This window comes from Penicillium riverlandense, assembly GCF_028828495.1.
Source record: "Penicillium riverlandense strain IBT 135883 chromosome Unknown utg000003l_segment0_segment0, whole genome shotgun sequence".
Classification (NCBI taxonomy): Eukaryota; Fungi; Ascomycota; class Eurotiomycetes; order Eurotiales; family Aspergillaceae; genus Penicillium; species Penicillium riverlandense.
In genome coordinates, this window is record NW_026643196.1 from 557,577 (window position 1) to 584,828 (window position 27,252).

The 27,252-nt window shown below is 52.5% G+C and overlaps 11 protein-coding genes across 11 annotated transcripts; 4 read left to right on the top strand and 7 right to left on the bottom strand.

The window, feature by feature from the left end:
- Positions 1 to 364: 364 nt before the first annotated feature.
- Positions 365 to 2,317, bottom strand: N7474_003841 (uncharacterized protein; the record flags this gene model as incomplete). Its single annotated transcript, XM_057195256.1, has 4 exons — positions 365 to 891; positions 941 to 1,139; positions 1,201 to 1,546; positions 1,629 to 2,317. 4 exons carry the CDS (start codon positions 2,315 to 2,317, stop codon positions 365 to 367), a joined length of 1,761 nt encoding a protein of 586 aa, XP_057052652.1.
- A 510-nt stretch (positions 2,318 to 2,827) lies between these two features.
- N7474_003842 (phosphatase PAP2 family protein) lies at positions 2,828 to 4,266 on the bottom strand (the record flags this gene model as incomplete). Its single annotated transcript, XM_057195257.1, has 3 exons — positions 2,828 to 3,261; positions 3,315 to 3,849; positions 3,901 to 4,266. The coding sequence occupies 3 exons, from the start codon at positions 4,264 to 4,266 to the stop codon at positions 2,828 to 2,830; spliced, it is 1,335 nt and encodes a 444-aa protein (XP_057052653.1).
- Positions 4,267 to 5,218: 952 nt separating this feature from the next.
- N7474_003843 (phosphosulfolactate synthase) lies at positions 5,219 to 6,366 on the top strand (the record flags this gene model as incomplete). Its single annotated transcript, XM_057195258.1, has 6 exons — positions 5,219 to 5,425; positions 5,482 to 5,519; positions 5,572 to 5,609; positions 5,659 to 5,738; positions 5,795 to 6,105; positions 6,165 to 6,366. The coding sequence occupies 6 exons, from the start codon at positions 5,219 to 5,221 to the stop codon at positions 6,364 to 6,366; spliced, it is 876 nt and encodes a 291-aa protein (XP_057052654.1).
- Positions 6,367 to 6,634: 268 nt separating this feature from the next.
- N7474_003844 (putative C6 transcription factor) lies at positions 6,635 to 8,886 on the top strand (the record flags this gene model as incomplete). Its single annotated transcript, XM_057195259.1, has 2 exons — positions 6,635 to 8,585; positions 8,624 to 8,886. 2 exons carry the CDS (start codon positions 6,635 to 6,637, stop codon positions 8,884 to 8,886), a joined length of 2,214 nt encoding a protein of 737 aa, XP_057052655.1.
- Positions 8,887 to 9,805: 919 nt separating this feature from the next.
- On the bottom strand, positions 9,806 to 10,745 carry N7474_003845 (aromatic alcohol reductase; the record flags this gene model as incomplete). The annotated part of the gene is made up of 2 exons (XM_057195260.1): positions 9,806 to 10,660; positions 10,716 to 10,745. The coding sequence occupies 2 exons, from the start codon at positions 10,743 to 10,745 to the stop codon at positions 9,806 to 9,808; spliced, it is 885 nt and encodes a 294-aa protein (XP_057052656.1).
- A 1,137-nt stretch (positions 10,746 to 11,882) lies between these two features.
- N7474_003846 (cytoskeletal protein-binding protein SLA1) lies at positions 11,883 to 15,526 on the bottom strand (the record flags this gene model as incomplete). The annotated part of the gene is made up of 4 exons (XM_057195261.1): positions 11,883 to 11,911; positions 11,964 to 13,757; positions 13,809 to 15,195; positions 15,329 to 15,526. The coding sequence occupies 4 exons, from the start codon at positions 15,524 to 15,526 to the stop codon at positions 11,883 to 11,885; spliced, it is 3,408 nt and encodes a 1,135-aa protein (XP_057052657.1).
- Positions 15,527 to 16,229: 703 nt separating this feature from the next.
- On the bottom strand, positions 16,230 to 17,805 carry N7474_003847 (PRKCSH domain-containing protein; the record flags this gene model as incomplete). Its single annotated transcript, XM_057195262.1, has 2 exons — positions 16,230 to 17,627; positions 17,677 to 17,805. The coding sequence occupies 2 exons, from the start codon at positions 17,803 to 17,805 to the stop codon at positions 16,230 to 16,232; spliced, it is 1,527 nt and encodes a 508-aa protein (XP_057052658.1).
- Positions 17,806 to 18,360: 555 nt separating this feature from the next.
- On the top strand, positions 18,361 to 18,759 carry N7474_003848 (uncharacterized protein; the record flags this gene model as incomplete). Its single annotated transcript, XM_057195263.1, has 1 exon — positions 18,361 to 18,759. One exon carries the CDS (start codon positions 18,361 to 18,363, stop codon positions 18,757 to 18,759), a length of 399 nt encoding a protein of 132 aa, XP_057052659.1.
- Positions 18,760 to 21,278: 2,519 nt separating this feature from the next.
- Positions 21,279 to 21,829, bottom strand: N7474_003849 (FAD-dependent oxidoreductase; the record flags this gene model as incomplete). The annotated part of the gene is made up of 2 exons (XM_057195264.1): positions 21,279 to 21,622; positions 21,688 to 21,829. 2 exons carry the CDS (start codon positions 21,827 to 21,829, stop codon positions 21,279 to 21,281), a joined length of 486 nt encoding a protein of 161 aa, XP_057052660.1.
- Positions 21,830 to 23,608: 1,779 nt separating this feature from the next.
- N7474_003850 (pirin family protein) lies at positions 23,609 to 24,685 on the top strand (the record flags this gene model as incomplete). Its single annotated transcript, XM_057195265.1, has 1 exon — positions 23,609 to 24,685. The coding sequence occupies one exon, from the start codon at positions 23,609 to 23,611 to the stop codon at positions 24,683 to 24,685; it is 1,077 nt and encodes a 358-aa protein (XP_057052661.1).
- Positions 24,686 to 24,915: 230 nt separating this feature from the next.
- rad7 (uncharacterized protein) lies at positions 24,916 to 26,866 on the bottom strand (the record flags this gene model as incomplete). Its single annotated transcript, XM_057195266.1, has 3 exons — positions 24,916 to 26,079; positions 26,132 to 26,677; positions 26,786 to 26,866. 3 exons carry the CDS (start codon positions 26,864 to 26,866, stop codon positions 24,916 to 24,918), a joined length of 1,791 nt encoding a protein of 596 aa, XP_057052662.1.
- Between the last annotated feature and the right edge of the window lie 386 nt (positions 26,867 to 27,252).

The window sequence follows — 27,252 nt, forward strand, 5'->3', positions numbered from 1 at the left end:
CCATAGGTCCAAAGGGCTTCACTCCCTCCCTCAACACAATTCAAATAACGTATCAGAATCAAAAGGAAAAAGACTAGACCGCGCGTGGTTGGGATCGCCAGAGTGGGTGCCGATGTGGACTTCCGCAAAAAATGGCCAGACAGAGGTGAAAATGTACACACACAACCAGAAAAGACCAGAGGAAAGACCAGAGAAACGAGACTTGTTGGATTACGCCCACCCCAAGGTCCGAGTAAGGCAATTCAGCAACAAAGGTGGAATATCAAAACAAAGAGAAGAACTGAACAGAGAGAAGATTGGAGGGCATAAGTGTCGCAAACGTAATCAGAACAGAACGGAGCAGAGCAAGCTCTTGAAGATTCGCTTATGCAGTAGCTTCCGTGGTCTTCTCTTCAGTTGGCTTGTCTTCCGTAGGCTTGGTCTCGCCCTCCGTCGGCACTGCTTTCTCCTCTGCAGGTGCTTTATCGGCACCAGCGTCCGGCATCGGGGTATCCACAGCATCCTCCTTGGCCGGCTTAGTCTCGGGTTCCTTCTCTTCACTCTCGATCTTGGGGGTGCCCTCGTCATCCTTGGGGGCACCGTTGGCCGGTGGCAGTGAATCCTTGCCAGTCGACTCCGTGGGAATATCACTGTCCAACACATTCTTCCAGCTGCTCAGAATGTCCATAGCACGGCGACGGAATTTGAAATCCTCATCCCGGGGAATCGAGTTGAGCCTGACGATCATCTTCAAGACCTTGTTGATCTTCGTGGTCCGGATGATCGAAACCTCCAGATCGGTGTACTTCTCAAGCTTGTCGAAGAAAGTAGCCATTGTCTCCATCTCCTCTTCCTTGGGCGGTGCGTCACGCGAAATGAATCCCTTTTGGAGCTTGTGGCGAAGGAGAAGAACTAAGATAGAGTCAGCCATTGCATCTCATCAGAGTAGAGGGTAACGTACCCTCGCGCTCCTTCTTCTTCTTCAATTCCTCTGGATCGATGGGCTTTTCGGGCTCCGGTGCAGGCTCATCGCTGGCAGTCTTGCCCTTCTTGGGAGCTGATGCCTTCTTGGATTTGCTCGCAGGAGTCTTCTTCTCATCTCCAGGGGCCTTCGGGGAGGTCAATTTCAGCTTAGTGCTAGTCTTGGGGGTCTTGGAGGGCTGGAAAAATGGTAGGGGATTAATGTCAGGGCAGCCGGGCAGCAGAATTTGGGGTACTCACCTTGCTCTCGCCATCCGTCTCGGCATCCTTCTTTCGCTTCTTCGAGCTCTTCTTGTCCGCGTCTTCCATGTCAACATCAGTGTCGGCACCCTTGCTCTTCCGCTTGCTCTTCTTGGCCTTCTCTGCCTTGGCCGCGGCCTTGGCGGCTTCCTGGGCCTCCCGCTCGTCGATCTCCTGCTGCAGAGCAGCCTGGTGATCAGCCAGAAGACTCTTGAAGTATTCAAGGTCGTGGCCCTCGGCGGCAATCTTGTAAGCGGCGATGAGTGGCTTGGACTTGCCCTTCTCCGAAACGTCCTTGCACTCGGCCGGGTCCAAGGGGGTCAGCTGAGTGTTGGGGATCCAGGCACTAGCGGAAGAAAAGGCGTCAGTATTGAGCTCCCGACCGCGTAAAGCTGTAGTAGATCCTCAAGGGGGGTGCGATCACTCACAATTCGTTGGTCTCAAAAAACATCACAGGGAACGTCCGGTCATGGGTCCGCTTGCCTCCATCGACAAAATCGCCCTTGTAGGTCCCATCAGGCTGCATGGCAGTGACAGGACGGGTCTGCAGCAGGCTCTGCGGAAGCATGACCTCGTCACAGACAATCGCGGGCCATGGCGCGTAGCTACGCAGGCGCGCCAGGTAGTACTCGCCGGGCTTCGCGTTGATGTTGGTAATTTTGCTTTGAGACTTCTTGCGACTCAGCTTGGAGTTGCCGCCCGCCACTCCGCTGGAACGGCGACGGTCCTTGGAGGACTTCTTCGCCGAGGGGGTGCCGTTGGCCTGCGCGTCCGCAGCTTGAGCGCCCTCGCCCTTTGTGTCGGACGGCCCATCAGCAGCAGCTGGCTTCTCGGCGGGGGTCTCGGTATCTTTCTTCTCCTCGGAGGCAGGCGCTGGGACGGGAAGAGCAAGGTCAGCATTTCTGGATGGCACAATCACCGGCATGGGAGCAGTTGTGCGTCCCACCGGCAATCGGAAGAAAGATTCAAAGCTTGAAGTACATTCAGACTTACCGGCAGGCTTGGTACCCGTCGCAGTCTCGGGCGACTTCTCATGAGGTGTCTCGGTGGCCGGGGCGCGCTCAGGCTGCGCACCAGCCTCGGCGGTGGGCACAGCAACAGGGGTATCCTCGGCCATGATTGGAGGGAGTAAACAGCAGGAATCAATGGAAGAGAGGAATTGATGACAAGAGTGGGCAAGTGTCGGGGAGTTGGCGGGAGGGGGTTGGAGGTGGGAGGAGTGGGTGATGATGAGGTCAAGGTGGAAGAGGAAGAGAGAGTGTGGAGAAGGAAGAAGCGCGACGGGCGGGAAGCACGCGATGGTTGGTGCGCCACGCCACTCGGGGCCCACTTGAGCTACACTCCTGTATGGGAGTTATGTAGGAGTGTCCGAGAGGGCGTCTACTTACTCTCCATGGTTATTATACTACTTGATGTGACTAGCTACTTGTTAGTCAATAGTAGAGTCGATCACCATGACGTGCGTGATGCCAAGCTCGAGCCTAATATGATCAAGGTCAAGGTTAGGGTTAACTATCGTCCCATTATTGTACACACTCCCTAATGATAATGCGCGGGACCAGAGGAAAGTACTCATAGGAATAAAGATGGACACACGCGGTGTAATCCATAACAAATAGCCACCCAGTCAAGGTGGAACGACAGCATGGGCCAGTGTGGCCTCGTCAACGTCTCGGTCAACATCATCGTCCTCATCAATGACCTTGCAGTGCAACGGCTCCGGTTTGTGAATCCGAACCAGGCACAGAAAGTAATCCTCCAGAGGCAACAGGTTCAATAGGATCCCATTGCACCACCGCGCCAGGATGCAGACCAAAGCTCCGACAACAGCGTCGAGGATGAAATGATTGGCTGTCGCCACGATGGCCACTAGGATGATGAAGGGATAGAGGAAGCCGAGCACAAGACAGAGAAGACGACGCCATGATGGCACTGGCAGTCCAATGGTGCGCGCCCGGCGAGTTCGCACGATGGAACGCTGATGGTGTGGTGGAAGAGGAATCGTCATGATGGTGAGTCCGATCATCAGAGAGTAGCCAAAGTGCAAGGACGGCATCGCAGCTATAAAATCTGAGCCCACACCTTCTCATAGTGGACATACCAGAAGAACTCACCGTATTGGTTGCAAAACTGGTTCGCTGTCCACACACTGCCCATGCCATTGGCGCCATGAACCGTATCGACAAAGCCATAACTCCGAGCCAGTTCTCCCTCTTTGCCCTCCACATTTGGGTCACTCAGCAGACGGGGAGGCATGCACGGCCACAGTGTAAACATCACAAATGCGAGTAGGTTGCATACAGCCAGGGTTCGTCGTCGTTCTTGATACAGGAGCGGCCCGGCTGGCGATTCGCTAAGAAAGCCAGAAGGCTTCCCCGGTTGAAAGTCGTCGATGCGGTTGCGGGTGGTGGTGTAGTAATAGAGCCAGACGAGAAAGGCAATGGTCCCCGGAATGTGAATGAAAGAGTAGATCCAGTTGATGCCCACCATCAAATGAGCATGGCGGAGAAAGTGCTTCTGGATTCCAACCTCCCAGAACATGCCTAGACTTTCCTCGATCCTTATCAGCTGAAATGCATGCTGTCTGGCAACAACAACGGTGCCTTTTTGGAGAGTGAGAGCGGTAAATGCGCGGCCCATCTGGTATGTCTGCAAACATGTGAGCCTTTGGTTCTCATGAAAGGAAACCATTTGACATACCCAGTATACCAAGCCCCAGTACCAGCATTCCACCAAGAAGGGAAACCTCCAGAGCACCTGGCTGAGCAGTCGGTCACGGAAAATGGCCGTGTTGGGAGTCGTCACTTCACAGGTCATGCCCAGCACCGCGATCTTTCGCTGGCGCCATCCTTCGCCTGGGTCTTCAGACAGTGGAGATCGAGATCGAGGGCTCAAAAGCGCATCTTTCGAAGTCGGGCTGGGGTTTCCCGATTCAAGGAAGTCTTCTGGCACGTAACTGATAGAGTTCCGTCGAGAAGGTAAGTACCCGGTGACGCGGTTGATCCAGGTGCCTCCGAAGAGAAGGACGATGACCACCAAGGGCTCTACGATCGCGCCAACTCCCATGGTGAGTTCTAGAATGAACAAGATGGTAACCGGCAGGGGGGTTTCAAATGAAGCTCATGGTGACGAGCAGAGTATGGAGAGTAATAATGCGAAGGAAGAACTTTTGGAAGGCAACGAAGCATATCTGGATCAGTGAAGGTGCCCGGAGGTTGCGCTGGGCAAGGCAGGAGCCAGCAAGGCAGGGTAATGTTTGATTCAACAACAACAATTAATACATTATGAATGAGAGGGATAAACGTCAACATCCTTCATCTGGAATATCTCCTGTAATATGCTTGACAGTCGTCCCATTCACGAATTCCAATGTCGTTCCCTCAGTGAAGGCCTGCCATCCAACAGTGCGGTCGACGGTGGAAGCATCTTTCACAAAGCCAGTCTAGCGCGCGAGGGTTCAGAAAGAACACAGTGCACCCTCTGCTTTATGTATCAGCATTCCTTTATATTTGGCCCCAAGAACTCGGGTCGAGATCTGGATAGAAACAAGTACGCCAATTCAGGCAATATTGAAACCCCCTGGTATGTTGGCGCCACGTGGGTCACTACCCTACGTGTGTACATTATCCGAGGTGCACAAGCGTCTTATTTAGAAAATAATGGAGTCGGTGATGTGCCTAGAATTGATTTCTCGTCCGACCCCCTATGCCAAGGGGTTTTTATTAGGGTTAGCGCGGGATTCGCCGGTCTCGGCTGCGGCGCTCGGCTCTCTTGCGTGAGTCTTTATTGGATCGATGCCCTAGTATAAATAGCTTGTCTAAAGGTGAGAAGATAATTGTTTCACGGTCTGTTGCTATGAAGTATGTTCAACGTCAATCGATTAAGTTTGGGATCTGCATCCTTACTCATCCGTTGATGAAGTATACTTGACGTCAACCCCTGCACAATCTGGGGAACGGAGATATTTAAATGGAGTCTGCTGTTTTTAAGCCCTTCAATCGACTACTATATCTTAATCATGTTCCTTACAAAGTTTCGTCTTGGATCTGTCCCCCAGCAGGCCATCCCTGGCGGAGTCAGAAGGCTATCGACCACGGTGCCTGTGCGGCAGGGAGTGACCCTATTACAGGACAAGGAGAATGGCTTCGGGTTTGCAAGGTCTAATCCAAGGCCAGATAAACCAAGAAGCAAGGGCGTGACAGAGATCCGGGGTCCGTACTACACGGTATGTATTGATTCACTCTCATTCTCCCCATAATGCAGAAACTGATATTAGTCAAGGCCATGGGGAAGCGCTATCTCGCAGATATTCTCGAAACGTAATGTTCTCCATGGTCAGCAGGTATAACAGCATCTGACTGAGACATATAGGATGGGTAATCATGTGGACGGTCTGAAATTTGCTGGAGGTTGGTACGGTGCACACTTGAAGACGGCGAGTACTCATTCCAAGACCAGGTTCCTTCTCCTTGTTCCCGGAGAAGCCTTTGCGCGAATTAATTGATCTAGCCCACGACCATGGTGTATATGTTTCGACCGTATGTATGCCACTTGCTCCAAGACTCGCTTTGGTTACATGCTGACAGAGTGATAGGGAGGCTGGGCCGAGCATCTGCTCACACACCCTGATGCGAATACCGTCTTTGACCGCTACCTGAGTAAGTGCAAGGACCTCGGGTTCGATGTCATCGAGCTCTCTTCTGGATTCCTGTCGATCCCCGAGGATGACTGGCTTCGACTGGTCGACAAGGTCCATTCGTACAAGCTCGACCCCAAGCCGGAACTGGGCATCCAGTTTGGAGCTGGTGGTGATACCCCAGCCTCGGGCCTGGAAGCCATTGGAACCTCTGATCCCGGAAAGCTGGTCAATCTGGGCCACAAGTTCCTCGATGCCGGCGTGAAGCGGTTGATGATTGAGTCGGAGGGCATCACGGAGAACGTGAGCTCATGGCGGACGGACGTAGTGTCGAAGATCATGAAGGAGCTCCCCCGGAGAATGTCATGTTCGAAGCGGCGGACCCCAAAGTGTACAACTGGTACATCCGCGAGTTTGGCATCGACGTGAACCTGTTTGTGGACCATAGCCAGATTGTGCAGTTGACATGCCTCCGGGCGGGGATCTGGGGCACCGCAGACACGTTTGGCAAGATAGTCTCGTTCCGCTAGGTAGAACCAGGTAGTCAGGGTCAGAAAAAGCAAATGTAGTCAAGTTAGTTAACTGAAGTTACGCACGATCTGCTTAATCATCCCCGGAATATTTCCTTCGTCATTTCCCCACATGAGAACATCTCCCGGCATGTGCTGCCTTCGTTTTCGCAATCCTCCGCCGGTCGGTCTGGCTCCAACCTCCAGAAAATCTCCAATGACACCTTGACACCCTCCGCCCCGTTGAGAGAGAACCACTCCCGTCCCCGCAGAGCCCCTCTCTGCCGGGATGCCGCGAGCGAACACTGCGCCAGGAGCGCGGCTTCGGTGTCGACGCGCCTGTGACAGCTGTAAACGGCGGAAACAAAAATGCAACGGTGAATGCCCCTGTACAATATGCATCCAACGACACAAGGAGGCGGAATGCCACTTCTCCGAAATACCCGCGCGTTTGCTCAAGCCCGGCGGCGGCGACACTAAGGACTCGACAATGCTGCTCAGTGAACGGATAGTACCTTCGCCGCAGAGAGAGACGGCGATGGATCGTCTGTTAAACTCGCTTGAGGACCGCGGAATGAACTTGGAACAGCAGGTCAGAGACGAAAAGGAAGGAACCGCACCAGTGCCCAAAGTCGCACGACTCCTCCGTGATGGTCAGGGCAAGTTCATGTACATTGGCGACTCGGCCAGTCTGTCTTTCCTGCAAAGTGTGCGCCGGGTCGTTTCTTCTTCAATTGGCCGGTGTGAATTCACCGAGGACAACTCTCGACACTCCATGCTCGAGGCCTTCCAAAATAATCCAAGCACCCAACCCAGTGACCTCATTGACCCTCCGCCAAACGACGAAGCTCAGCGGCTAGCCGGCCAGTACATACTTGCCACAAGTCCTCTCCTAGATTTATTCGACCTAGAAGAGTTCCATCCCCGCTTGGCGAACTGGGTTGCAAATCCATCCGGTGATGAAGATACCGTGAGCTCCATTTTCTACCTGGTTCTCGCCATCGGAGCGCAGGTTTCCGATACCAACCAAACATTGGCCGAGCAATACTTTGGCAGCGGCCGCCAACTGGCGTTCTCCGCTTTTCAAGAAACGCCCAGCATCCACACCATTCAATCATACATCCTAGTGTCCATGTATATGCTTGGCGCGTGTAGACGCAACGGCGCATTCATGAACCTGGGTATTGCTCTCCGAGCCGCCTATGCCGTGGGAATTCACCGCAAAGATGCGAATGCACTCTTCTGTGGTCGCGAACGGCGAGCCCGAGAGCGAGTATGGAAAAGTCTCCGCATGGTGGACCTATTCCTCAGCGCGTCATTAGGCCGACCTCCAGCGACGTCGGATTATGACTATGATATTCGCGACGACCTGCTCGCTACCGGAGAAAAACACCGACACATGAGCCCAGAGCAACAGATCTCCCTCGCGGTGACCTCACTCTGCCGGATCTTTGAACGGATCCTTACGGACGTGTATATGAAGCAAGTGATATCAATCACTGTCGCGGAAACAATATCCAATCAACATCGGGCTTGGGTTCGGACATTACCTGCAGTACTCAAGATGCAAACAGAACAGCTCGACCACAAGACCATGGAGGGAAGCCTAGCCGCTGCCCATGTCTTTGGATCCTACTATTGGTCCATCATTCTACTGACGCGGCCCTTCTTGATCTACCGTGTGGCTCAATATGTCAAGAGCAAATCCGACCCGTCCAGTACTTCCGACTCTCGAAGCGGCAGCTCTCGTATTGCCCTTTTTGCAGATGCGTGCGTCTACTCCGCTCTTCGTGGCCTCGACGTGGTAGAGGACCTCAGTCAATTCCCGGCTCTGCCTCGGCGATTGCCATTCTTGATCAATTCGGTCTTCAACTCAGCCATTGTACTCGGGGCCGCTTTCTTTGCCGATTACGATAATCTCTTGCCTCTCGCAGAGGGCATGAACAAGGCAGAGCAGTTCCTTGGTCACTTTGTTCCTCACGACCCACATGCATGTCGTTTCTACCAGATCATTAAGTATCTAAGAGGCGCGGTATCGGAGTACGTTCAGCGTCGCAATCGTCAATGGATGGAGCGCCGCAGCAGACAGGTCGATCAATTGTTCGGCCAAGTTGGAAACGACAATTTGACTTCTACTTCTGATCGTGAAATCCCCCCACTCAACCAGCAACCTGAGCCACAACACGAACCGCCAACTGTACCTTCTCAAGCGTCCCCAGATAAACTCCCCGGCGACCCCCGTCTTCTTTCGTCGCCACCAACCAACCAACACCACAAGTCCCTCCACTCGGAAACGACGTTTGGGATTCCCTGTATAATGGTGCGGACGCAACTGCTCTTTCTTATGATGCCGCCATCTCCGCGCTAACCACCTCCGGAATCCCCGTCGACTGCTCTCCTGGTGGAACAATCCCCCCCGGCGCAGGACAACTCCCTGCCCCCGGTGGCCCGTCTCCGCTGTCTGATATGATCTTTCCTGAAAACGGTCTGCTGTACATGGCGGAAGATCTACCCATGTTTGGAATTTGGGAGGATACTTGAAGCATACGATGACGTATAAAGCACACTCCTCTTGCGCGCCTACAACCACAAGCATACGCCGGGTGGAACTAAGATCAAACAAACAGATTTATCCTAGACGCCACCAACACATCTGCCTACTAGGAAGATACTTAAGATGGCCAACTTTCGTCTTCGGAGTTCGTGGTCTGAGCCAGGACCCAAATCTGAACAGGGTATCGGTTTCTGACTTGGTGAATCCAACAGCCAAGTCAAAATGGTCCTTGCATTAACAGCCCATGCTCGTGGAAGGATTACTGTCGAGAAGTGGGATCTACAGCCTACGTCTACTAGAAGCGGTACAGCTTCTTGTTCTTCACAGAAGATCAAGGTTGGCAGGTCCAGCACCAAACTGTCCTAAAGGAAAGCGACGCTCAAGTTAGGGTTTCGAGACATCTCTCGGCATCTTTCCTCGAGATAAACAAACGACGGAGACCGGCTTCACCCTTTCATGCAGCGATATAAAGATCGAGATGGGTGAAGAGTTTATTGTAGATACTCAAGACTAGATAGATACTAACATCTTAGTCTTTGAAAGAAGGGTTGTAAACCTGGACAAGGGTTATCCATCCCCTGTTTCTCTTCGTCCCGTTCAACTACTGGCAGGTAACCTACTTTCTATTTCAGGCCCATTTTGATGAACCAAAACGCCTTTAGACTAATCAGCCTATCTATCTGCACACCAATTACATAGCATGCCATAACCTATGCCCCCCGCTACATCTCCCACGAGCTCCTCTGCGGTGGTGGATGGAGGTTGGAATAAACCTTCGATTTGGGGTAGATTGTACCGTAGCCCACATCAATGCTCCACACCTGACGGATCTGCGCATGGGCAGAAAAAATCCATATCGAAAGAATCATCACTTTGTTAACTAAGCTAGTGTATCAATCAAGTACCTCAGTCGGCGACGAGCCTCCGAAGTTCCTCCTTAGACAAAGTCTTCATGCCAAACAAATCATTAAAAAGATTCTCAGAAGCAAACAGGCTCCCGAACCCTTCCCCGAAAATAGCCCTCCGCAGGAAGCCGAAGGCGAACACGTGAGGGTTTGGTTCCGGCTTTTGGAGCTCGGCGAAGGCTTCCTGTTCCAGGTCTGACGTTTGCACAGTCTTCGTCTCAGGCGTCTTACCCGACAAGGCCAGAAGTTCCTTCTGTGACACAGTCGCTTCATGAACAAACACAGTGGTATTTTTGGTAGCGGAGAGATTGCTGACGATTCCCACCACGGCTTTGCCGACTCCTCTCAGAGTGGTGGCACTGAACTTTCGGTCGCCGCCATCGTACATTGCAGCGACAGGACCAGACAGATCCAGCAGGAACCCTGTCTTGATTCCCCAATCAAGGAACGGTCCATTGACCAAAATTGTATAAGTAAGGCCGGACTGCTGCGAGACGTTCTTGAGATGTTCCTGAACAGCAACCTTGTCTCCAAAGACGGGGAGCTTCGCGGTATTAGGGTGGGTCGTATCGGAACCGTACTCTGATGGGAGGAAGCGCTTGACACCTGCAGCCACCGCAGCGTCGACGAGACGCAAGTGGATGTCGCGGGGGACGGCGCCCACACCGAGGGTATTAACCACGACATCCTGGCCGACTAAAGCAGCTTTGAGCGATTCGAGAGATTCATAGTCTACTTTCGCAATTTGAGCTCTGGAGTCAAAGGTCTTGCTGCTGTCTTGTCTGGTGAGAACCGTGACGGCGAATCCAGCGCCCAACAATTCAGAGAGGATGGCGGGACCAAGGTTCCCGGAGCCCTGATCGCATGTGTTAGTGAAGTATAAAGCTTGGATCCAGGGGACAAGAATATACCCCGACAAGAGCAACTTTGGTGGCGGACATGTTGCTCCGTATGAGAGAGAGTGGCTAATCGTTTCGGTCGAAGATTGTAGATACCAGATGAGTGATGGATGGTAAAAATTGATCCAGAGGGATCGCGACCCCGTTATATCGGTTATCATGACGCGATACTTCTTTTTCCGGCTTTATCATAGACGGCCGGTATTAATAATTCCAAGGCACGCCGTAGTTAATTATGCTCGCCCGAATGCCGAGCTCGGGGCGAGGCTGACCAATCAGTTAGCGGTTGCGTTTCCGCACGCGGGTTTGTCGGCAGGTACCATCGGGTTGATTGCCATTGGTGATATCTGAAAGCACCATTGGACTAGTTGTTGACGCCACAGCAAAAATTTGTGTCATGAAGGCACATCCGGTGAAGCTTCGATCTCAGCAACAGTTGGTATTATTTTTTGTCCGGCTAAAGTTGCAAGGGGTGTCGATATTAGACGTGCTCAATACACAAGATCGCCCTCGATTCAACGGCCTATAACTATGTACCATTCACACATCATCCGACAGATAGCTAATTATAGAGGGCAGGACAGAATCGAAAGGAAAGAAAAAAAAAGAATTATGTATGAAACAGCTAACACAGAAAAACATGAACATCAGGCATCAAAAGCAGACCGTCCAAGCAAGACAAACGAAATGAAGATGGCGCAAGAGGGCTTGGGACAGGGACATCAAAACACTCTAAGAGAGGGAAGATGAAAATGTCATTAATGGGATTATGACGCAGACAGAAAAGGGGAAAGAGTGCAAAAAAAATGCAAGATACGAGAGACATCTTCATCCTGTGTGTTTGTGGAACATACACATAGATACAAAAATTGATGATGGCTCGCTAAAGGGGGCTGGGCTGGGCTGGCTTTTGCAATGATAACGAGGCTCATGGCATTGCTAGATGCGCGCTGCGTGAGATGAATAGGGATGGGGTAGGGTGGATGTTGCATGGTTGATATGTACGCAAAGACAATTTCAAGAGCGCGACGGTGGGAAACACAGGTTGCGATATGTAAAGATCTGATCTCCGAGACTATCAGAAGAAACGAAGACAAAGTAAGTGCAAAGCAAGGGAATTATGCCCCAATCGCTCCAGAAAATCACGGAGGGTAGTTATAGCCAGAGCACAAGAGAAAGTTAATCGAATCCGAACGGATTGTGCGGAGCTGTATATCAGTTAGTTATCGAGGTTGTTAAGTGGCTGAAAAGAAAACTTACTAGCATGAGAAAGGTTGGCTCTAAGTCCTGTTGGCTGTGGCGCGAGTTTCTTGGGTGCGTCCGGCTTAACACCAAAGCGGACCGAGGGCGGGGGTCCTGTTTTCTGCGGCGACAAGGGGGTGGCGGTCGGTTGTTGAGGAATTGGCGGGACCGGAGGTGTAGACATCTGATAAGAGGTGTTTCCGAACCCATTCGCGCCGGTGGGCTGCGGCTGCAATGCTGGCGGCAATGTAGCGTTGATTCCTGTCTGCATCGGCTGCTGCGGCTGAGCATATCCGCCAAAGCCCGTCGGCTGCGGTGCCATCCCTTGGAATCCGGGTTGGTTGGGGCCTGGCTGGCCATTCGCAAAGGGACCTTGCTGTTGCTGCTGCTGTTGGATCCCAAACTGTGATTGGGGTTGGAAGCCTGTTGGTTGGGGCATCATTCCATTCTGGAACTGGTTGAACCCAGTTGGTTGCGGCTGCATTTGCGGTTGGAAGCGTTGCTGGTTCAGCTCGTTCATACTCTGGCCAGGAGGAGCGATTGGAGGGCCCGCCTGCGGAAAGCCGGTCAGTTGAGGTTGCAGCGGAGTTGGACCGAAGGAGGCGGGTTGTTGTGAGAAGTTCTGTGGTGCCGAGAGCGGGCGCTGCGGAGGAGGAGGGAGGATTGAATTTTGACCCACGTTCTGCGGAGGCTGTGGGCGCTGTCTTGGCTGCGACTGCTGGAACCCGGTCTGCTGAGGACTGAAGCCCTGTTGCGGCTGCTGTCCAATCTGCGCCACTTGGGAGAAGAAATTCGGAGTGGCACCCGTCGGTTGGGGCTGTACTGTCACCGGAGACTGAACAGCCGTTTGTTGAGGCTGTAGAGCAGGGATGCTGATAGTAGGCTGAGATGTACCTGTTGGTTGAGCTTGAGTTGGCTGCAACGGAGCCTGGAGCAAGGACAGGTCTGCCATGGCTCCTGTGACCTGCTTCTGGGCCGGAGCTTGGGCTGGGGCCGGTGATGTAGTGCCAGACGGCGGTGCTGAAGTAGACGGCGCGGTGGCGGTCTTTCTTGGTTCTTTCACTTCCCATGCATCGTCGTCAAATCCAGTCTTAACGGGCTTTTCAGGCACCGCAGGAGCACTCGGGCTGGGAACTTGCTCTGGGGATTTGGAAGAAGCTTTGGGCTCGTCTGCGATTCCGAGCGCCTTGGCATCAACAACATCACTAGCTTGTACCGCCGGGACCGGTCTGCCTTTGCGAGTATTGTTGCGTAACGTGCCACCGGCACCAGCAAACAACCCACCGCCGTCTCCGTCGATGACTTCTTCGCCGCCGAAGCTGACATTCCGCATCTTGGCCTTGCTACCTGTGCGGACGAGCGTGGCATCCAGATGGCGCATTACTCGCAGAATATCGCCTTCCTTCAAGCCCAGAGTGCGGAGAGTGTCGGGGGTAATGTCGGGCAGCACGGCTTCATCCATCGAGTCCTTGAGGAAGTTCTGCGCATAGCGCTCGCACTGATGCGGGTTGACACCGGCCTTGAGGAAGAAATCGAACCAATCGTATTCGGGTCGCTGCACTGAAGCACCAGCTTTGGAGGAGGCTCGAGCTCGGATGCTTGACAAGGGTTTGTCTTCATCCAGTGAGACCCCGGCCACTTTTTCCACATATTCGAGGTCCTCGACACACATCTTGGTGACTGGGACGGCAATTTTAATGCCATTCACCTTATGAAGATGAATCTTTCCATCCTGAATACCAATGAATTGCGCTTCCACCGTGAATTCTTTGGTTCGGTCCGTCCACTTCCTCACTTTACTAGAGTCGGGCTCTAGAGTCTTGTTAGGCTCAGAATCTCGTGTAACAAAAAGGGCCAACTTACTTGACTTGGTTTTGCTGTCGCGCTTGTGACGCTGTGGATGATAGCGGCTCTTCAGCATCGGTATATCAGGCGTATGGGCGTGAGTTCTCACCTCTGAGGAATCAATCGAGTCATTTCTTGGCTTCACGGCTTCCTTGGCCAGCCGGGCTTCCTCCTTGCGGTTCTTCGCGATTGTTGACTTTGCAGATTCCACGGGGGGTGGTGGCTCTTCGGTCGCGAAACCTGTTATCTCGACAAAGCTGCTGGGAACAACGCCTTCCTTGCCGTTCTTCATCCGTCGCACCATCCACCACTCCTCGGACTTGTGTTCGTCCAAAATAATGACCTCGTCGCCCGTAGCCACAGTCACCTCGTCATCGCCCTGAGCCATGAAATCATACAGCATCTGGCCCTTCTTTTGGCCACCACCTCCTTGTTCGCCTGCCTCAATTATCTCCCGTAACCCTTCTGCGCGGTAAGCACCTGCAATCTCACCAAGCGCGGCGACAATCTCTTGGGCAGTGTCTTTGGCTCCCGCGTGGAAATCGATGCTTTTGCTTGGTCGAACCAAATCCACAAAGACATGTTTTCCTTCAATTGAATAATGAGTTAGTTTATCGGCGGTCCACTCCTGCTGGTGGTCATCTCCTTCTGGTGAAATAAAGATGATGCCAGTGACCATATTGATCCCCAATGTGGTAGGCATCTTCTTCCTCTTGCCCATTGCCTCTACCATCTCATTGATGTTGTACATATGGTATCCGGACGGTGATCGCGGCGTCATCGCAGCGGCCTTATTGTAGGGAGGGGACTCTCTGAGTCCCCCTTCGCGGCCCGCTCCAGGGGCCGGTGGCGGGCGAGACGAAGGAGAGGGCTCGGGTGACTCTTGGCGCATGATTGGGGTTACCTGCTGCGACGGTGGTCGCCGTGGAAGGGCAGGCCCCGGTTCCTCTTCTTCTTGGTCGTGCGAAGGCCGGACGGGAAGGTGAGGCGGGGGCGATTCATCCCTAGTGGACTCGACCGGCATCGCAGCTGGAGCATGTTGCTTGTGTATTATGTCCGCAATAGCAGCTGCTGCAGGGTTATGAACGGTGTCAATCGGAGACGCTGCCGGACTTTCATATTCTTCCGTGCTTGTCTTGGAGGGCCGCTGGGGGAGAGCTGGCGCCGGGGGCTCATCTGGTATAGGAGGTGACGCAACGGCAGTACCAGCAGTGGGAGCAACATCCTCGGTGATTTCGATGTAATTCGAGGGCGCAAATCCAAAGTCGGAGTTGGCGCCGACCAAAGTCCAATCCGGATCGGAGGTATCGTACACCATCAGCTCCGCATCTTCGGTGAAGGACACTTCTTCGTCCGTCTGCCGCGTGTAATCGAAGAGGGCTTTTGCCGCATGTATGGGTTGCGCCTGTTGAGATCATCAATCGTCAGCAAACTCGGTGTTTTGTTGGTCGGGGTCATCCAATGCGCCGAGTCAACCCCTGAAGTATTGTATGACAGCTCCAGCGCCCTCATACGCGCACACTAGGGTATGATCCTACCTCTTCCACATAATTGTTGGGAACGAGACCCTCGGGTTCGTCCTCATCCTCCCGCTCTGCCTTCTTCTTGGCCTTCCACCAATCATCCTCTGTGCTCTTCTCCAAGATATAGAGCAGATCACCCTCCCGGATCTCAAGTTCGCCCTCTCCCTGGGGCTCGTAGTCGTAGAGAGCCGAGTAGACGCCGAGGAACCCCATGGTGGAAAGGGATCGGGATCTCCGAATCTCACAAGGCCCGCACCTGCGACCAACAACAATAAAAACTCCGGCCCGCACTGAGCGGCAGCACCTAGGGAGTGTGCAGCTCCGGGTTAAGGTAAATTGTGGTTGTGGTGCTGTCTCCGCGAGGTCGGGTGGTTGGTGACGCTGGCCGTTACGCGATCAGCGCTTGGCAAGATCCGGCTGGGGTGCGCGAACGAATGGGGTAGAGGCAAAGCAGAGAAGTCAAGAAAGGGGAACGAAGAATGAATGCGCAGGAGAGAAGAAGAAGAAGAGACAGCGCCAGGCGCAGGACTCGGGACGGGGGAAGAGAGGGAGTGAGGGAGTGAGGGAGAGAGTGTGTGAGTTGCAGTTGGATCAGGGAGGGCGGGAAGGTGGGCCGGTCGCTGGCTGGCTCGAGGAGAGGGTCACGTTCTCTTCACTATGTACCTGCTGCAACACACCAACTGTTTGACCATTCTTACTATGGCTACAGCGCCAATGCCTAGGTACTCCTTTTGCTTTTCCAGCGGCTTTCTGCAGTGCGGTCTGCAGTGTCTCCCCGATGCCGGCATCCCCGACCGGGTCCGACTGGGTCAACTGGGGAGTGTGACGTCTTTGGGCATGAAGCTAACCGGCTGTACCTGACATGGATTGACCAAAAATAAATACATGAGAATCATCTACTATACAACGAACCGCCTCACAGCTCGTCTTTGAAAATCTCCTTACTGCCCTCTTCCTGGCCCTCCGGCTGGTCTTGATCCGATGGCTGTGGACGCTCCGACTTGGTCTCCGGCGTCGGGGCCTCGTCCTGGGCTGGTTTCTGAGCAGGCTCATCCCCGTCCGCTTCACCCTGGCTGTCCTTGTCATCCTTCTTGTCGACAAACACGCGGTATTCAATATTCCCGTTGATCTCCACCGCCTCCAACGTCCAGTCTCGACCTTTGGCAATCTGCTCGACCTTCTGCTTCATGGTTTCGAGTCCTTCCTGATCGAGATCATACTTCTTCAGCTCCTGCTTAGAGAGCCACCACTCCTCGCCATCCTGGCGCTTCCCGATCAGCTCCACTCGCTCCTCGCCGGCCGAGGCCACACGTCCCTTCTCAATTTCCTTACCCGCCATCCCCACCAGCTTCTGGCCGCCAACTTGGATGCCGCCAACGGTCTGGATGCCCGATAAATCGGCGGCGGCTTCGGCGGCGGCAGCAGCTAGATCCTGGACGGTATGCCAGTCTTTTGCAGCCGCCCATTCCTCAACCTCTTCGGGCATAAGAATCTCGCGGCATTCGATGCTGTGCACCTCGTCCTGCTGGGGTGGCAGGAACGCAACGTCGTCGCAGAGACGCGGTGTGTAGATGACCATTAGATACGAGCAAGTAGTAAGCTCCTTGATCCAGCCGATTTGGTCTGTTCCTTGAGGATGGCAGTGAAACTGTACTTCGACCCGGCGATCGCGCCCCGTAAGGTCGCACTTGGTTCCGCCACGAAGGTGCTGGACCAAATACCGTGATCCTCCCTTGGTGTGCAGCTCCGCCACATCGGATTTGGCCTGCTTGTGTTCTGTCTCTCCATCCATCTCCGCGTCGTCGCTGGGGAACCTCCCCAAGATGAAGGAAAGCGCGCTTGTATCCTCCACCGGTGGATAATGTGGGATCCCCCGCCCGGCTGGGAGAGCATGGAATTGCTTTATTTGTTTGCGGTAGCAAAAAGAGTAGGACCACCACCCGGAGAAGTAGTACATGCATCTGCCTTCCAACTCGCGGAGGAGTTCGAGACCGCGGTCGGTCGCCCGAGCCAGTTCTTTCTGTTCGTCGGCTTTAGTGTCGCCTTGTGCGGCAGCCGTCGCGTTCAGGTCATCCTGCGTGACGTGGGGGATTTGGCAGAGTAGGCGTCGGTCGTCGAGAATCATTTCTTCGTAGGTGTACATCGGTTCATCCTGCTCTTCTGCACTCTCTGGATTGGCGCCGTCCTTGCCCAGATAGAGCTGCGGGTCTTGGCTGGACGGGTTGCCGCCGGATAGGTCGAATTCGTCCTGCCATTGCAGCAATTTTTCTGCCTGGTCATCGAGAATGTACTCGCGTGGGAAAATCACTTCGTACTGGAAAAAATCAGCATCAGTTGAGACCGATCCAGGTCATCAAGCGCACCTGAGGAAAGGCCAGCAAGTCATCATTGATGCTGAACTCCCGCTTAGCAGCCCATGTGCCAGACGCGGCGCATGCCAGGACGAGCCAGGGGGTCAGCCGTGGTATTGATCGGTGCATGGTATGGATCATCTTCGTCGGATGGTAGGGTGGATGGAGAGAACGCGACTGGGGCCGGTCTGCCTGGAGGAGCTTCCCCCGCGGAGGGTGCGGTCAATCGCAGCTAGGAGTCGGGGAGAGTAAGAGGTTAATGTGCCATCAGACGAGAGAGGAGGACGGTAGAAAAAGAGGATAATAAGCAGAGTCGAGCATTATCCGAGGGGGAACGTTGGGGAATGGTCTGGCGCGAGAGGGCCAGCTGGGCAGGAGAGTTCGGGGGATCCGCTCCGTGGCCTTATCAGATGCCGGCGATCTATGCCAATTGTCCCCAGAACATGTTTCGCCATTGCACTTGGATCACTCGGCGGCTTTCACCACCTTCAAATTTACGCATTGACTATGAACTTGCGACAGTTGAGGGCTCCACTTTCTTCGGATGACGATGAAGTCAATAACGAGTAGATAAAAGAGATGGAGATCGTGGTATAGAGGTAAAGGGAGAGAGATCGCGAATTGCCTGTCCCTATGTTGCCACAACCCAAAAGACCAAAATCCTGAAATCCCTCATTTAAAGGTGTTCTCTTGGAAATGAGCGCTCTTGCCATTCCAAGGCTCAGCCTTCTTGCAACTGTCCCCGAGGAGGCTTTTCACCTGCGGCCACTTGGCCTCGGGGATATTGCTGCAATCCACTCTCACAAAGTCGCGCCCTTGGTCATTGTCGTTTTCGTCGAAAACAGACATGCAGCTGTCGTATTTGGCAGTGAGGTCTGCCGCCATGCTACTGCCGTCGGTGTAGTGGACGGGCTCACAAACGTACTTGACGTAACCGTTCTTCTTGTTTTCGTCCTTGACAACCGCTACGAACCGGCCCCCGGGTCCTTTTGCAGCCTTGTGGTAAGCACGCGAATCCAGGGTCTTGTCCTTGGGAAAGCACGCGTCTTTCTCATACGTGACAGGCTGTCCCATGATCTTATCCGTGCAGATTAGCTGGCTCATCGCCACGGGGCCATCGCACCAATCGAGAGCAGCTTTGCAAACAGTTTTCCCTTGGGGAGTGTTGTTGCACTCGTTCTCCCAGTCCGTACACTGCCTTGCGGCGCAAGACGTCTGTTCGCTGTCTGTACAGTTTCTCTCACAATAGGAGCCGGGCGGGTAGCCATTTGCCTTAATATAAGTCTTCTCGTAGCCAGAGGAACACTGTGCGCTACCGGTGGAGTAGAAAGCAATGCACTTGTCCACGTCGCATGAAACGTTGTCGTCCCTCTTAACGAGGTGGGATGGAGAAGCACCGGCGATAACAGCGCCGTACGTGACCAAAGCCACAAGGGTTGGAAGTATCATCGTGCTGTAGGATTGATCAGAGTTCCGGTTTGTAGAACGATGTCTTCAAATTGATCTACCTTGAGAATTGGATGTACGTATCGTCGGAGTGTGTTAGAGATGAACGAGACTGGTGGAAGGAAGAGTACGAGCTGAACGACAAGGGCCTTCTTATAGTTGTTGAAAAATGCAAAGAGCAACTCTAATATTGCTTGTTATTCTTTGGTTAGAGGGAAATATCGACCTTGCAAGGGTTACATACCAAAGATCGTTGTTGATTCCCACTCAGTCTGTCTGATTTTGTCAGCTAGCCACGTTCACGATGTCCCTGTGAAGCTACCACCGCTCAAGGGGCTGTTGTAAAGAATTTCCTCTTCTTGCTAAATTCTAGTGGCGTCCAATAGAGTTTAAAATGTGAATGAATGTTTTCTATGCGGGCTACTCAAATATGTGCAGTGTAGGTACACAACGGATATCAAGCAATAACAGCCGACTGACTGAAGGTACTCTTTCCCCATGCTTCCTATAACGGGCTGTCTGATCACGTGATCACACCCAGCTGTACCTCGATGCCAAACAGGGCAGCCAAACCCCCGCAACAAAGGTACTTTTAAAGTTCTGTATCCAATGGGTGAGTATCATATGATGTGTCCAAGAATGGCTACATGCTTTTGGAGGCGTCGGATCCAGACATCCTTAGACCCAGCTTCCCACCAGCGGTCCGCCAATGACGTTCTCCATATATGATGCGTTCGTCCTGCTGCTCCTAAAGTTATCGATAATTACTGGTTGTAGTGGCGATTCTAGCTACCTTATTTATCTATAAGATAGGGATAAGAGGAGTGATCACGAGAACATCTTGGTACCAATCAGGCAATATGATGTCAGTCGCCCGGTGGTAGGTCAACTATATATAGAGGGCGTTTGTGAGCAAAGTGTACTATCGAAGTTAGTCTTTCAAGAGTACCACCAAATATTCTCGGACAAATCGACTCGATTTATTCCAAACATTGATATCCCACTATGTCGAACTTCATCCGCAGAGCATCGGACGCGATCCACCATCGCTCACGTCAAGGCTCAACCGACTCAACGGAGGCGGCCAAGTCCCCCGACGCTCCTCCCGAGCAAGAGCCAGTCAATCAAAATCCCGAGTCTGTTCAGCCTGAATCACACGTCAACGAGACTTTTCCTAGTATCTCAGCTTGTACGACCTCACTTTCCCTCGTCTGGACATCTGCGTCTGGCATATACTAACAAGGTCATACAGATAATAAAGCCCATCAAGGTCCGAAGGAACGCCGCCGCAGTTGGGGCTGGGGACATCACGAGGGAAACAAAGGTGAAACAAAGCAGCAGCCTAGCGAGTCCCACGAGCAAAAAGCCAGTAATGAATGAGTTGTTGGGTCTTTGAAAAATAATCGTGCTCGACAGAGTGGTTGGGTTTGAAGGAGGCTAGCAGTGACTGGGATACGTCGAATGTGAGAGTTTGAAGATAATTTGACACTTTTGAATTCAGCTATACCACAATCTAATCGTCGTTTTTCTTCTTCCCCATCTTTTGAAGCTATTTACAGCTCCACCCCCGTCTACCTATAGTATAAAGTGACTGGCCATTATCTCCAATTACCCAATCAAGCTCTTTCGCTCTTCTCCGGTTTTTACTCCCTAATCTAGTTAGTCCTGGCGAGCTTATTCATCCCGCTTCTGGTTGGCCTCCAGTACGGCTGATTAGAGACATCGGTAGTGTCAACAGCTCCAGCAATCCGCGATATCTCTATCAAAAGCTTATTCATTTCCAGCAACGGTCCGCCTTCATTGGTGTCTTTGAGCCATGATATTTGCTGCTCGGATAGATCCATCATCACTGAAAGCACCGATACCATAATCAGGGCATACTCACATTATAGAGAACGAAATCGACGGAAGGATTATCGTACCATTTTTACTTTTGGGTTCAACCATAGGTAGCTACATCGGGCATATGCACTATTGAACAACAACAATACTCGGTATGACGCCAGGTGTTGAGACTTTTGAGAATCGCTCTTGACGGGAGATTCAATGCAAGACTTTGCGGGACCATACGGGTTTGATGTTACAGTACGGCATAAACGACGTCCCATCCGCTATTCTGTTAGATCGATTTTTCTTCTTTGAAGATTTTCAAAAGGTGCCGTGAATCGTTACCAGACTCCGCCGGCGCTGACCCAGGCCTCTTCGATGTCTCGCTCCACATCGCATCCATAACACCACGCTTGGGTGGCCCGATCGTTAATACCGTAGGGGCTTCGGTCCAGTGGCTTCCCCTCCACAGAAGGGCGTAGCTCTGCGTCTCTGGCCTGTTGCTCCGGGCCATCACAGATATGGAGGACCTGCCCGTTGGCAAGGCTCGCCTTCTGGACCTGTCTGGTGCGGTTGATGCGAATTTGCTCCACTAGTCGGAGAGATGGCTTCAGATCGTGCTTGTCCGTTGCGTAGGATAGTGCTTTGGATAACGCAGCGGCATCCTCTACCGCCATTGAGACACCTGAAAAATACAGGGTTAGAGCGGTTCGACGCTTTCTAAGTTAGCATTAGAGTTAGTCAACTTACCCATAGAAAGGTAAGGCACCATAGCATGAGATGCATCGCCAATCAAGATGAATTTTCCGGAGTCAGACACCCATTTGTCAAGGGGATCTACCTCGAACAGAGGCCAGTTAAGGATTGTCTTCTTCTTTTGTACAATTTTCATCAGCCTAGAAGCGTGCTGCTTAAAACACCGTTCGCGGGGTCGGATCGATTGGGCAAACAACATTACTCAAAGGCCATCAAACCGTCAGCTCACGTGCATTCCATGATAACCCCGGTCCCTAGAACCTCTGCGGCTAGACAACTTTCCAGCCTGCTCTAAAACAAAGAGGCGGAGTTCACCAGCTAGTCAAGTACTAGTTGGTATATGAAAGTCATTTTTAAGCCTCCTTCCTTAGGTAGACGCATTTATCGACGAGCGGATACGCTGCCCCCTCGTAGACTCTCTTACACATAGGGTACAAGTCTTGTACGCCATTACTGGATAAGATGTTCAATACTATTAGCAGATGATCCCACGCAGGGTCAATCCTATCATAATACTTTCGTCACGTAAGGGGTATATAAAAGAGACTCCTTCTGTTGTAGTTTTGTGGGGGCTTTTTACGTATATCATAGAAGCATCACAAACATGCACGTAAGGGAGAGTTAGCAAGTAAGGGTTGGAAAGTGATTACATCACTGCTCAGCATCACTTGAATCATCGTTTCTCAAACAGAGATGATCTTAATTTCATGTGTCTTTTCAAACTAGATGGGTCCGAACTACTATTGAGGTTACAGCAATAGCGATCCTTGGTAATAATTGGACTAAAACCGCATGCTACGAATGTTATTATTGGGAGTAAGACATCAACACGGCTCGTGAAGTCACTATATAAATAATTAGCCAATTTCCTCAATAAGCCTTCAAGTTCTCACGTTCAATTTTTATCTCTGCTGCATTGATAATATTTCCTATCTACCAACATGCGCTTCACACTGCCTCTATCTGGTAAGCTCGGCCTTTTCCATTTTATACTCGAACAATAAGAGGATAAATATACTAACTTCTTAGTGATATTGCTCTGCGCGACGTCGACGTGCTTAGCTACATCCACAACCCAGCCTAAATACGCGCAAGTCGAGATTGAAGTTGCCAGCAGAACAAACGCAGGTAAGTACCCAATAAGAAGAGACCATAGATCCGTACATTTGCTGATGAAAACAACAATGAAAGAGCATCCTTTGACTTCAACCCCCATCTCTACTCCAACTTCGATGGCATCTTTTAACAGACGAGCACTGCACCTAAAACGGAGCGAAGTTTCGTTTTAAACTAGAAGGATCAGCAGGCTTCTGTATTCTAATACAATACCTATAGTTAGGTAATGATGATGACTACTGGTTGTGTAGCTATCCATGTGATTCGATTTATTGTGGCAATGACGGCCATCCTCCATGCTGCCAAATAAGCGGCCAGTGTGCCTGTTGTGGTCGCTAGTCAAATGTATTTTGGGAGATCGGGTGAGATCTGAGATTGCAGTCTCCTAATTAACACTGTTTGGATACCACACTTTATTTTCTCATACCATTGTTGAGAGTCGTCTCTATACTAAGTTAGCGAACTAGCTTATGATAAGGAATAGATCACAGATTTCATAACCTAGAAACACATGAAGGTAGATCGCCACTGCCTGTCCTCCAATCAGATCGACCCGGGCTGTGGCTGACACGAAATTTGTAATGGATTCCTCATCAATGAGGCATCCACGTCGAACCAATCAGCATCCTGATGACCCGCTGACGGGGGTCTTTGTCAAGCTGACTGATTCTCACCAAGCACAGACCTAGTTGGTTAGTTCGTAGAGTAATTGACTAACGCTGAGTGAAGGCTTTGATATATAAGGACTGGAACCTTCGGACTGGTCTGCCCCAGGGTATAAAAAGCCGCCATCCCATCCATGAGACTCCTCCTGGCTTTTCTAATTTGCATCGCTGCAATCGTCTTCTCCACGAAAGACAATCTACTTGCCTATCTCAAGCCGAGCTCGCTTCTAAAGATCGACAACACCTCCCTTTCCAACAACCCAGACTCTTTCCCTCCTCCTCCCACCATCAACCCCATAACCAGCATGTCTGTCCCCCGCGCAATCCGGCAGGCCTTCCTAGCCGTCGAACAAGCTGAAGGTGCCGGCGCCCGCGTGCGCCGCTCCATCGGCACCGCCAAGCTGCGCAACTTCAGCCCGTTCCTCATGCTCGACCACTTCACCATCGGCAAGGGCGCCGGGTTCCCAGACCACCCGCACCGCGGCCAGGAAACCATCACCTACCTGCTCTCGGGCGGAGTCGACCACGAAGACTTTGCCGGCAACAAGGGCACCATTGGGCCCGGCGACCTGCAGTTCATGACGGCCGGTCGCGGGATTATGCACGCCGAGATGCCCCACGAGAACGAAGACGGCAGCCCCAACGTCGGGATGCAGCTGTGGGTTGATCTGCCGCAGAAGCTGAAGATGTGTGAGCCGCGGTATCGCGACCTGCGCGCGTCGGAGATCCCCACTGCGAGCCTGGATGACGGCCGCGTTACCGTCAAGGTCATCTCGGGCCAGTCGCATGGCGTCGACTCCGTGCGCGACCTTGCCTACACGCCTGTCTGGCTGCTGGATGTGACCATCCGGCCCGGTGGGCGGATCTCGCAGCCCCTCCCGCAGAACTGGAATGCTTTTGCGTACACCTTGGCCGGCAACACGGTCTTCGGGTCGAATGACTCCACGCGCATTGTCAAGGAGTTCCACAATGTGGTCTTTGACCAGGAAGGCGATTATGTCGATGCCTCGGTGCCCGATAACGCTGACGCCGAGGGCCGCTTCATTCTTGTCGCGGGCCAGCCGCTGGACCAGAAGGTCGTGCAGTACGGCCCGTTTGTGTTGAACTCCCAGGAGGAAGTCTACCAGGCTATGATGGACTACCAAACCGCGTCAAATGGCTTTGAGAAGTCGCGTGGGTGGCAGAGCGAGATTGGAAAGCGAATGACATGATAGATTGTTGGTTGATTTTTTTTCTTCCTCTTTGATTTAATGATGCACTACGATGGCGTTCGGGTTGTACATAAGTTTGAGTGATATTTGCGAATAGAGAATATTTGATCTTTCAAAGAGACGTCGTGTATTCGTAAAAATGCGTTAACAGCTAAGGTACAACAATGGCGGCCATGAAGGCTCGCAGGATAAGAGGTATCGATCGAAGTGTAAACGGTCTCCTAGACGATCTAATCGACCGTGACCTTTGCAGTCACAAGGCCAATGGGTGCAACTCCTCGGTGAATACGAAGATCTCGAATGCCGAAGCACCCGAAGACAACCAGCTTCGTAAGAGCCGGGCAGCATCGGACAATGCACTGCGCCACGTAGTCATCCACGGCCACTTGGAACGAGATATCCAGAGATTTAAGTGCCGGATACCGCTTCTTCTCGCTAAACACCTCTTCGAACGCGGCATGCGTGATATGACGGCATGAAGCAATGTTCAAGGTCTCGAGCTTAGACCCTGAGTGTTCCATAAGAGCCTTGAACCCATCTGACGCGAGACCGATCGGTTCCGGAGGACCAGCAGGGTTGCCCGTATCGACGTCTCGGAGTGCGTGGAAATCCACAGACGTCAGAGCCGGATTTTTCCAGTCCCGGAAGAGATCAGCCAGGCCTCTGTCGGTAATGATTGCATTGCTGGTGAGTCGCAACTTGGACAAATGGTGGCAATGATCATGAATGCTTTGAAGTAGCTGGTCATCCGCTTGTTGAAACTCCTCCAAAGACAGGGTCCGCAAGTTCGGGCCCAATTGAGAAACCATATGGAGAAGAGGCTCGTTGGTGGTTTCTTGCTTGAGGTTGAGGGAGAGGTGCTCAAGGGATTTCAGCGACGAGATTGATTTAAGCGCGGCATCGCCGAGATTCCAGAGGTGCTTCAACTTCAGCCGCCGAAGGCCAGTGCAGTTGTTGCACATGATTTCCGCGGTTTCATCGTCAAAAGCCCAATCGAGGTTCCAGAGCTTCAGAGTCTGTAGCTGCGGACCGAGTTTCATGAAAAGCTGGCGCCAGCAACCGTTGGAGACCAGGTTCGGTGAATCCAACTGCAGATCCTGGATCTTCAGATCGCGGTCGAGCATGTACTCGAAAACGGCGTCCTTGAACGGGGTGACGAAGCGGAGATTCAACCGAGTCAATCCGGGCATAGAGGCGAGGATTTTGTGGAACGCGTCGGTGTCGAGTTTGGCACAGTCATAGAGATCGATGGATCTGTACTGAGGCCGTAAGAAGAGCTCCAGAGTCCTCGAGTTCACCGCTCGATTGCGGGACAGAATTTGGCTGAGGCGATGCATCAGCTGCGGAGGCAAGTCGCCGAATTCTTCGATATTGTCAATATTATCGCCCACTTTCTAGAACGAGGGTCAGTACATGATCAAAAACACGGTGGGCTGAAGCTCGTACTTTGATGCATGTCTCCAGCAGACTCGGAGCACCATTAGAAACATATCCATCCAGCAAAGATTTCTGATTTTGACGGCGCCCAATCCCTGAGCTGCGCTTTTTTGCCGGTGCCTTCTTGCCCGGGCCTGCGTGCTTCTTGGAGCAGTCGGCACAGAGCAGGCCTCCTCTGGGACCTGTCTTGCTGTAGGGCGTGACCGTAAAGCGCTTCTCGCAGATCTTGCAATTGGCCAGCTGACCTGGATTCTTCGGCCGCTCCTTCTCATTCACCATCTCATTTGCCAGCGCGTCATCATCATCATCATCAGGCTCCCCAGCACGCCGGGCCTTGCGACGAGCAAACTCCTTGCTCTTCTTGGTCCTTTCAATTGCCTGTTGTCGCTTCCGCTTCTTTGTCTGCTCTTCGGGAGAATCCGGTTGGTACTCGCTGTCTTCGACTGTATCTTCGGCCTCTTCCTGCTGAGCGGCCTCTTGTTCGGCCTGTTGCTGGGCTGTCTGCAGCCGTTGTTCGTAGTCGTCACGGATTTGTGCGGCTGAAATATTATTTGACTGTCTGGTCAGCCGAGTTTTCCATCTAGAATGAAAAACACCTCAAAACTTACAGCCAGGAAGTCTGTCAGAGCCGAGTGCCTGTTATTGAGTTGTCAGTCTACAGACGGCTGCCAGGTCGCTGAAGGTGGATACGTACGGGCCCCTGATGGGGTTTCTGGCTGGTCGCCTGCCAGTCCTTTTTCTCATAGTCAGCATCAATATGTATTCTGCAGGCATCGAATACTTACATGGTGAGGCAGGAGGGCGGGTGTGGGCGATGGACAGTGTCAGGAACGGACTGTGATGGCAAGTCACTGGACCGTGGCGATTTCGCGTTGCACTTAACGCGCCTGCTTATCAGGAGGGCGATAAGTTGGGACGAATGGATAGGAAGGAGGAACAGCCGAAACAAGAGAAGAGGGAGAGGTAGGAGATGGAGGAATGTGACGAAGGGACGAAACAAGAACAGAGTGTAGATAGATGGAGGAAGATTCCATGGGAAAGAGTGCGTGAAGAGTTTTCTGGTTCAGGCACTCACTTGATCCATCACTTGTTATCACTTCCCTCCCGACTGTTCCTTCCTCCCTCACCTC